Genomic DNA, 11,247 nt, shown 5'->3' on the forward strand with positions numbered 1-11,247 from the left:
TAACCCCTTATTGGTCATATCATTTGCAAATATCTTCTACCATTCAGTAGGTTATTTACCATTTGTTTTGTGTGTTGCAGCTTTAAGTTATTAGTTTTTAAAATCAGTACTTTTTAATGGAAAAACCTGATCCAAAATCTGTCATTTCCAAATTCATTCTATGAGGCCAGCATTACCCTGATACCAAAACCAGACAAAGATAGCACAAAAAAAGAAAATTACAGGCCAATATCACTGATGAATGTAGCGGCAAAAATCCTCAACAAAATATTAGCAAACCAAATCCAACAACATATTAAAAGGATCATACATCATGATCAAGTGGGATTTATCCCAGGGATACAAGAATTCTTCAATATCTGCAAATCAATCAGTGTGTACACCACATTAACAAAATGAAGAATAAAAACCATATGATCATCTCAATAGATGCAGAAAAAGCTTTTGATTAAGTTCAACACCCATTTATGATAAAAACTCTCCAGAAAGTGGGCACAGAGGGAACATATCTCAACACAATAAGGGCCATATATGACAAACACACAGCTAACATCATATTCAATGGTATAAACCTGAAAGCATTTCCTCTAAGATTAAGAACAAGACAAGGATGTCTACTCTCACCACTTTTATTCAACATAGTTTTGGAAGTCCTAGCCACAACAGTCAGAGAAAAAAAGGAAATAAAAGAATTCCAAATTGGAAAGGAAGAAGTAAAATTATCATTGTTTGCAGATGACATGATACTATACATAGAAAATCCTAAAGATGCTATCAGAAAACTACTAGAGCTCATCAATGAATTCAGTAAAGTTGCAGGATACAAAATTAATGCATAGAAATCTGTTGCACTTCTATACACTAACAATGAACTATCAGAAAGAGAAATTGAAGAAACAATCCCATTGACCATTGCATCAAAAAGAATAAAATACCTAGGAATAAACCTACCTAAGGAGGTAAAAGACGTGTACTCAGAAAACTATAAGACACTGATAAAAGAAACTGAAGATGACACAAACAGATGGAAAGATATACTGTGTTCCTGGTTTGGAAGAGTTAATATTGTTATAATGACCATACAACTGAAGGCAATCTAGATTCAGTGCAATCCCTATCAAACTACCCATGGAGGGCTTCCCTGGTGGCGCAGTGGTTGAGGGTCCGCCTGCCGATGTGGGGAGCGCGGGTTCGTGCCCCGGTCCGGGAGGATCCCACATGCCGCGGAGCGGCTGGGCCCGTAAGCCATGGCCGCTGGGCCTGCACGTCCGGAGCCTGTGCTCCGCAACGGGAGAGGCCACAACAGTGAGAGGCCCACGTACCACAAAACAAAAAACAAAAAACAAAAAACAAAAAACAAAAAACTACCCATGGCATTTTTCACAGAACTTGAACAAATAATTTTAAAATTTGTATGGAAACAAAAAAGACCCCAAAAAGCAAAACAATCTTGAGAAAGAAGAAGAGAGCTGGAAGAGTCATGCTCCCTGACTTCAGACTATACTACAAAGCTACAGTCATCAAAACAGTATAGTACTGGCACAAAAACATACACAGAGATCAATGGAACAGAACAGAGAGCTCAGAAATAAGCCCACACACTTATGGTCAATTAATTAATGACAAAGGTGGCAAGAATATACAATGCAGAAAATACAGTCTCTTCAACAAGTGGTGCTGGGAAAACTGGACGGCTACATGTAAAAGAATGAAACCAGAACATTCTCTAACACCATACACAAAAATAAACTCAAAATGGATTAAAGACCTAAATGTAAGACCTGTTACTATAAAACTCCTAGAGCAAAATATAGGCAGAATACTCTAAATTGCAGCAATATTTTTTTTGGATCTGTCTCCTAAAGCAAAGGAAATAAAACAAAAATAAACAAATGGGACCTAATTAAATTTAAAAGTTTGCATAGCAAAGGAAACTGTCGACAAAACAAAAAGACAACCTACTGAATGGGAGAAGATATTTGATAGTGCCAACTTTACTCAACAGTTACAAGTCCTCACTTTCTTACCTGAAATCCTTAGGCTAAGACATGTTGCACAATTCACAACATTTTCGTAAAAGGTAATAAGGTAGATGAACTTAATTAAGGGATGAAGCAAGATGTGTAGCAGCACCCCATAATTAACAAATGGATATTTCCGTAATGAAATGTAGTACGAATCACACTATAAGAAATCAGTCAGGGACTTCCCTGGTGGCACAGTGGTTAAGAGTCCGCCTGTCAATGCAGGGGACATGGGTTTGAGCCCTGGTCCAGGAAGAACCCACATGCCACGGAGCAACTAAGCCCGTGTGCCAAAACTACTGAGCCTGTGCTCTAGAGCCCGTGAGTCACAACTACTGAGCCTGTGTGCCACAACTACTGAAGCCCGCGCACCTAGAGCCTGTGCTCTGCAACAAACAGAAGTCACCGCAATGAGAAGCCCATGCACCGCAACGAAGAGCAGCCCCTACTTGCCGCAACTAGAGAAAGCCCACGCGCAGCAACAAAGGCCCAACCCAGCCAAAACTAACTAACTAACTAACTAAATAAATAATTAAAAAAAAAATAAATCAATCATTACTATTGTCTCACTCAGCTTCATGTCAGGGCCAGGTGAGTATAGTCAGTTCAGGCTTTGTTACCAAATAAATTATGAAAAAGCTTTTGGTTTTCAGAGCATTTGGATACTGAATCATGGTTAATGGATTGTGTCCCTATATTTGAAACGTTTAAAAAGTTGAGAATAAATATATATGTAAACTATTTCATTCTCTTATAATAATCTTATTCTCAAAGAATTCAAAACTAAATTAAATAAAATTCAATAATGACATTTAAAAACTGTTTGTTACCAATACTGATGGCAAAAAAAAAATACCAGCCACAACAATGCTGAAAATATAATGAAATTTAAAGTGAAAAGAGATTAAATATGAATGTGAAAATAAAGAGTTGGTATTCCTAAGGAAAATAACAATATTTTGGAGATATTTGATAATATTTCTGTGAATTTTGGTAGAAATATAACTGAAATTTGGGGGAAACTGTCAAAATCGAGAATTTGGTGCTAAGTTTGCTTTGCAAAAACCTAAGTACTTTCTCCACTTTAAAGAACATGAAACCAGAAACTGCAGATACTGCATTATAGGTTTGGTTTATGAAGAAAGACAAAGCAAAACGGAATCAGCAAAATCATACTTAGAGAAAAGACTCTGGCCTTATATCAAAAGAGTGGTGAATGAATGTACACTTACAAATTTTAGACTGAAATAAAATATCTAAAGTATGTATTATGCTTACGATTCCAATGTTGCTTTAAATGATTTATTAACCTACTGATTACTGTCCCCAACTGTTCTCAGTTGAAAACATTTGAGGGTTTTCCTATAATATCTAAGAATTACTTGATTTTCAGGTTCAACATGATGTTTACTCTAGTAAACAATCTGGGATGCCATGTTTCAAGATCTGCCCGAAGCCAACTCCTTCGGTAACCTTAAAGAAAGAAACTTGCAACCCAATGCTCCAGCTATTTCAAAACCAGGTTTCCTCCCAGAAACAGAAGGACAGGAGGTCAAAAATTTAAGCCTGCCACTAGAAAAGAAGAAACTTCAGAAAGCAGGTAGGGCCACATAAGAAATAAGAAGTGTTTTTTTTTCTTAAGATTTTTTTGATGTGGAACATTTTTAAAGTCTTTATTGAATTTGTTACAATATTGCTTCTGTTTTATGTTTTGACTTTCTGGCTGCAAGGCATGTGGGATCTTAGCTTCCTGACCAGGGATTGAACATGCACTGCATTGGAAGGCAAAGTCTTAACCACTGGACTGTCAGGGAAGTCCAAGAAATAAGAAGTTTAAGGCAAATTCAGTAACAGGAAATTTTCATACTACTCATTCACAAGATGAAATTCTAATAGCTTTTGCCTTTCTGATGATCAGGAGCTTTATAGGATGTTTTGTCTGCTTAAATATTATGATCTGAAACACTACCACAATACATTTAATTGTATGTGACTGTGATTTCTGATGTTTGTGTGCCAGTATCCCAATCTAAATGACTTAACCTACTCTAACTCCAAGGTTTGTACCATGATCCACAGACTTCTGTCTTAAACAAGGCTTCCTCTTCTCTCTCTGGCCTGCTGTTGGTGGGAGGAGTTCATTTCTCTGAAGGCCACCATTAAGATAGCAGGCTTCAGAAAAACAAATTCTAACAGAAGGAGGAGGCAACTCATTGAGCCACAGAGTGATCAAAGTCAGAATTTCAAACCTATCATTGCAAACAGCAGAACATTCTCTGCATAGAGGACACATGTAGCTTGACTATGAATTCTAAGCAATAAAGATGGCCTACAGCCCTGTACTCCGGAAAACTGAGAAGGATGGAGTTGCTTCTCTTCTATCCTTAGGTTAGCAGACAAAGAATTGGATTTTCTGAAAGATTAGAGCTTAATGCACAAATCCTTTTTCAGGATGGAGCATGAAAAAGATGAACTTATTAAAGGTGTAGGAACATAGGTGCTTTTTTAACTCTCTTCAGAAAAAATAGTATGAGAATAATCCCCTAGAATCAATTTTGCAATAACACTTCCATATTGTGAAATTGTCTTTAGGATAATTTAGTACACAGAAACTTGTAGAATTTTCACAACCTGTGGTCAAAAACCCTTTTATTACCTATTTATTATTACTATATATTTTTCAATGATTGTAGATTTTGAGATTTTACTTTTATTCTAGTCCCTCTTATGACTTTACATCTCCACTGACTACTGGACAATGTAAGGGCTATGTATTCCAAAGTCATGTCCTCAGCTACAGCAAAAAAAAAAAAAAAAGTGATTAATAGTTAGTACTTCATCATTTCATACAGAATAAAAAAGGAAACTGTCACTGTTGTATTTCTGAGATAAAAATAAATACTATTTGGGGCTTCCCTGGTGGCTCAGTGGTTGAGTCCGCCTGCCGATGCAGGGGACATGGGTTCATGACCCAGTCCGGTAAGATCCCACATGCCGTGGGGCAGCTGGGCCCATGAGCCATGACCGCTAAGCCTGCGCGTCCAGAGCCTGTGCTCCACAACGGGAGAGGCCACAACAGTGAGAGGCCCACATACCGCAAAAAATATATATATATACTATTTGATTTTTCTCTCTTGGAAGTGAAATTCTAAGATATCTATAAATTTATAGAAGATAACTATAGAAAATTCTATTTTTCTTCTTACCTGGCAAGCTTTTGCTATTATGTCTGATGGAGTATCTTGTGAAAAGGCTGGTCTTAGAGCAGCTCCCACCTAGAAAAATGAATACAAGCATTTTATTTTTAAAGATAAGTAGTAAACCTCTTGTGTCTTTGGAGATGAAAACACACAAAACACATCTTTGTTCCTTTCCTTCTTCTCTCTCTTTTTGGTGACAATAAACTCAATTATACCATTCTTCTTTTGATTTCCAGGAGATTATCATTATCAAATCTGTAGGATCCTATACCAAATAGGAAATTAATCTTATTTCTTTTTTCATTTATTTTTAATAGTAAATAGGATTTTCTGACAAAGCCACATGTTCCCAGAGATAACAGAAAACTGCTATTTTTTTTCTATCTATATTCCTGAACATATTTCTAACAGTATTTACTTCATGGGTGAATCTCATATAACTGAAATTAAAGGCTCAATTTCTTTAAATAACTGAGTAGTACTAAAAATTTACATAGTCACTAAAAGACCTTAAAACTCATTTCACCTCAAAAAGAGACGCTTTAAAAGAAGGTTGCTCAAGAAATATTAATGTACTGTTGTCATAGTAATAAGTGAAGAAATATGAGCTTTAATTTTTTTATCCAAGTACTAACCAGGTCCAGCCTGCTTAGAGCTTTAGTTTTAATAAGCCAGTATCAGTCACAGATTCTTAGATATATTACATTTAATATGTAGGAGCTGAATAAGGAATTAAATATATAGTCAACTCCTAATTTGAGATTTCTTCCATTACACTAGGTAAAGATACCTGATTTAGATAATTTACTTTTAAATGGTTTATGAAAAAAAAAGTGAGAGAGTGAGAGTGTGTGTGTATGTATGTTGAAAAAAATCAATGTTAAAGGAAATGAGGCAAAATTCTCAATTGGCAAATATGAATGAAGGATGAAGGGTATAAGACAGGTTTTTTTGTACTATTCTTGCAATTATTTCTGTAGGTTTGAAATTATTTCTAAATAGAAAGATTAAAAAAAAAAGACCTTCATTCTGATAGGTTGGGTATTTGGGAGTAAATAATTATATACAGGTTTTCTACAGCCATTTGGCCTAGAAAGTGTAACTTCTTTACCTATAGTTATGATGGAAAAAATGGACTATACATTATCCTCACTTTTTAATTTTGTGTATGTTTGAACATAGATTTTAGATGAAGTATGATGTGTCTAGAGTCAAGATTTTGGTATAATCACAATGAAAAAAAAAAGTTTGTTCTTTTCTTACTAACATAAGTCTTTTCCGCCTTCACATAATCCATTACTAGGATTACATCTATTGTGCCTCTTTTGAAGAACATAAATATAGGCATAAATTTCAGGGGAAACAAGTATATCTCTGTTTAGAATATAATAAAAAAATCTTTTGAAAATATACAATTCTTTCAGTAATACTTTTCACTATTATTAAAAGTTAATTTATCCTTCAGCATACAAGAGGCAATTGCTTTTTTTTAAAAATTAATTTATTTATTTTTAGCTGTGTTGGGTCTTAGTTGCGACACACGGGATCTTAGTTGCGGCATGCGGGATCTTTCATTGTGGCGTGCAGGCTTCTTTGTGGTGCGCAGGCTCCAGAGCACGTGGGCTCACAGCTTGCGGCACATGGGCTCTCTACTTGAGGCACATGAGTTCAGTAGTTGCGGTGCGTAGGCTTGCTTGCCCTGCAGCATGTGGGATCTTAGTTCCCCAACCAGGGATCGAACCCACGTCCCCTGCATTGGAAGGCAGATTCTTTACCACTGGACCACCAGGGAAGTCCCAAGGCAATTGCTTTTTATTTTTAAAAATGCTTATCAAGTCTTGGCATATAAAATAACAGCAGTGAATCCACAACACTCTTTAAATGTTCCTTTTATCTTTTAAATGGCATGGCTAAATATCTAAACATAAGACTGGAAAGCCAGGCTGGAACATCTATTCTAGTTTTATCACTAATACTACATCATGACTTAAAAATAGTGACAAGTTTTATACAATTGTTTCTTCAACTGTGAATTGATTCAAACTGTGTAACAGGCAATGGGAGTAAAGATATGCATTCTACATGAATAAATAGGTTACAGGTCCAAATACATTTCTCCAGGGGATCTTCACTTCTTTAATCTTCACTTTTCAAAAGATCAGTTTTAATTTTGAAACAAATAAAATATCTCACATTGGCTTGATACTGCTCCAGAATCACATGACCTGGAAATTCTGGCTCAGGCACAGATGCAAACTTCTTGATAATGTCTTCAAGTGCTTGGAGCCCAGCCATCCGCAGCTGGTTACTATGATCGGTTGCAGCCATGAATGCCATGCGAATCAGGTCAGAGAGATGAAGTACCAAGAGGTCATCTAAAAATAAAAATAGAAGGCAAAAAGGAAAACATTTCCAAAATTAAGTGTAATCACATAAAAATACGGAATGAAATAAACTTCTTTAAAAAAGCATTTATGATCCACATATTTCACCATGTTTAAAATAACAAAGATACTTTCAAGAAAGTTTCCATATCATAATCTCTCAAGAATATTGGTAAACCTTTATACAATAACACTGACGACATTGTAAACTGACATCTGAAGCAAAATAACTGATTACCATAATTTTCCCCAAAAGAGTTTGTAATTTTTTTGTCAGTGGGGGTTGGCAAATTTTTTTTTTAAAGAAACAGATAGTAAATATTTTTGGCTTTGCTGGCCATATAATTTCTAACATAACTACTCAACTCTGCTGTTGTAGTATGTACAAAGACCATATGTACACAAATGGTTACACTGTGCTCCAATAAAACTATTTATAAAAACAGACTGCAGGCTGGATTTGGACTGCAAGCTGTAGTTTACCAACCTCTACTCTGGAAAAGATTTTTATAAGGACAAGATGTAGAAAAGGGAAGCCTTTTTCCTTTTAGCCTTAGAGTAAAGGCTGCCCTAGATCAGTCCTATCAAAGCTTAAAAGCAAGGCAATTGTTCCCAGAATGAAACTGCTATTGCTTCTCTACACAGTCTCTACCTACACCCTCTCTCAAATCAAGACCTCTATCTTTTTCCCAAATCCAAGGTGATGAACTCCTAATGTGGGGGAGAAGAAAGGGGCACTGGGCAGAAACTCCAAAATGGGGAGAAAATTAGGGGACTGATAGAGGTTTATTGCATTCTGGGATCTTCTGGCCCACAGAACTATAAGTTAATAAACTTCTGTTATTTTAAGCCACTAAGTTTGTAGTCATTTATTATAGCAACAATAGAAAACTAATACATCCAGCCTCTGCTACCTGGAAAACCCTCTCTCTGCCTCTAAAACCCAGCTTCAAAATGATCCCTTCTGTGAGGTCTTCCCTGGCACTTCAGGAAATGAGTAGCAGTTTTTTATGTTCCCAAAGTACTCTATCCTTCCACTATTGGGATATATGATTATTTTTGAGTGATAACTTTGTCTCTTTGTCTTCTAGACTAGAAATTCTTCAAGAGCAAGGACTATGCTTTTTTCTTCTTTGGATCCCCAATGGGAAGTAAAGAACAAGATTTGGTAAATATCTGATGAATAATGACATGATTAAAGACACCCTGTTCATAATATATTGTGCTTTGCTGGTATCCTATATTCAGATTCCAATTTTATACATAGTATAATACTGTTTTACTTTTTGTTTTTTAGTCCATTTGTGAGTTTTACTGCTTCTTATACACAACAAAGTAAACTGAAAGGCATTTTTAACAAATAGACTTCAATACAGAGAAGATATACGATGTGTCTTCAGATATTTAAAAAAATGACATGATGATGAAGAGACAACAAAGCATAAGATAAGACAGTCTGTTACTCTACCACCTCTCAGCTTCTCTGGGTTTCTTCATTTGTAAGTGAAGATACTGGCCTGATGATCTCTTTGTAAATTCCCTATAATATCTGATCCAGGGGATATACGGTATAAAAGCTTATAAGTGATCAAAAAGTAAAAGGTTTCAGTAATAAACAGTTTTCACCTTTTCAAATATACCTAATAGAAGTTCTGAAATCTGAGAGTTTGAAATCTGCCATGGCATTCATGAATTCTGACATTCCCAAAGGCTGAGGATTGCAAAACTCACTTTATTTATTCACCTTAAACTTTTGCTAAAAGTAGGATAAGGTACCAAGGAAACATAAGTTATTGCCATCATTATGCTGAGGGCCATCATTATCCTTAGGGCAAATGATTAATATATCTTAAGATAGATAGATATATAACTTTGGACCGCTTTCCTCAACTTATCTTCCCAATAGGGATCAGAAGTTGGACAGTATGTAGAGAGGACAGAAAACAAAGGTAAAAGGCAAGAAAACGTACAATAAATGAAAGGCATAGTCTAAAGCATGTTACAAAGCAGTAAAATATTTCAAACCTATAAAAATATTCTGGGGAAAAGAAGTACTGATTTTTAATTTACTTGTAGGGTTTCGCAGTTTAGCAGAACGTGCCATAGCAAGATCAAAGTGAGCCTGGTCTGCATTCTCACACAGATTGATGATTCGACACAGGCAATCAGCAGCAAATACTCGAGTGGCCCAGCGAGGTGCCACAAAGGGCTTTGATTTATCTTCTTCTCCTAGTGTGGTAAACATGGTATCATCATCCATCTCATCTTTCTTTTCAAATTCTTCATCTTTTCCACTACTTAAGGGAGTTGCAGTACTCATATCTGTAACAAAAATAAAAGCATATTATAACAACCTTACATATAGCAAAGACGATGCTTTAGAAATAGTACTGTTTGATGATATCTAATTTAAAACCAGTAGAAAACAGTAGAATTGGCAAGGTTTTTCTTTTAAACAATCAATAAAAAGCCAAGGAGGGGGAGTGGGAGGTACAAACTAGTTGGTGTAAGACAGACTCAAGGATGTATTATACAACATGCGGAATAGAGCCAATAATTCTGTAATAACTGTGAATGGAAAGTAATCTTTAAAATTATATAAAAATTTACAATAAACGAAAAATTAAAAAGATAGCAGCCATCAGTTTTCAACTTGAAATTCAATAATATTGTTTTGTATTCATTGTATGTACTTTCACAATGACTTTACTTTTATGAAAGCTATGATGGTTGTTCTGTTTATGATAGCCATATAAAGTCTCTCCTTAAAATAAATATATTTAATTTTAAAAATAAATAAAAATAGAAATTAAAAAACCTGGGAAAGAATAACATAAAAATATTTTACATATTTCACTAGTTTTACATCTTATGTCAAATGACAGAGTAGCCTGGGATTTTTATATATGAAAATTAGTTTGAACTTAGTCATTTGTCAAAAAATAACCAAAGTTCATTAGTTTGTAATATAATTTAATCTTCAACATTTTACAAGGATTTACAGATTAAAAATTATTAGTATTTTAAAGTGTAAGCTCTATATATCTGTAATGTAATATATATATCTAAATAGATCTATATATGGTATATATCTATATATGCATCTATATCTATACATGGTATATATCTATAGATATATATCAAAATTAAATAATTTTCATTATCTTAAGAATATATTTTATATATTAAATACATACCACTAGAAGCTGCTAGGACATCTTTACAAAGCATTAGCCAATGGGAAAGTTTTTCTACAGCCAGTGATGACAGCATATGTCCCAAAGTATCATGAATATCAGAACATAATTTTCTATCTGTCTCCCGGTCTAGCATTCCAAAAAGAAGTCCCTCAAGACCAGTTTCTGTTATATTAACACCCTGGTGCCGGCAATGGACATCACTTCGAGAACTAACTCCAGGTGCAAAAGGACTGACATCTGAAAAACAATTTTTACAAATGAACTTGTGTAGGATTTTATCGTATACTACAGGTAACAATTATGTTAAAGACCATGATTTACATGTAAATTCACAATAACAACAAAACCAGCTAGCTATATACACAATTTAACTATGGTCTCCAATTTACCTATCTTTAGTTTTAGAATTAGAATTTTATCTGACAATAAAGGTAAAAAC

General features: G+C 34.9%; 1 protein-coding gene across 2 annotated transcripts in view; it reads right to left on the reverse strand.

The window, feature by feature from the left end:
• The window catches only part of HEATR5B (HEAT repeat containing 5B), a 92,168-nt gene that overhangs the window by 26,208 nt on the left and 54,713 nt on the right, over nucleotides 1-11,247 (reverse strand). For both annotated transcript variants that reach the window (XM_082641982.1, XM_082641983.1), the window contains exons 23-26: nucleotides 10,806-11,045; nucleotides 9,679-9,930; nucleotides 7,418-7,599; nucleotides 5,231-5,299 (exon numbers count right to left, since the gene is read on the reverse strand). In XM_082641982.1, the coding sequence (XP_082498108.1) occupies nucleotides 5,231-5,299; nucleotides 7,418-7,599; nucleotides 9,679-9,930; nucleotides 10,806-11,045 (743 nt within the window). The remainder of the gene's footprint in view (nucleotides 1-5,230; nucleotides 5,300-7,417; nucleotides 7,600-9,678; nucleotides 9,931-10,805; nucleotides 11,046-11,247) is intronic.

This window comes from Mesoplodon mirus, assembly GCF_964341445.2.
Source record: "Mesoplodon mirus genome assembly, chromosome: 14".
NCBI classification, from domain to species: Eukaryota; Metazoa; Chordata; class Mammalia; order Artiodactyla; family Ziphiidae; genus Mesoplodon; species Mesoplodon mirus.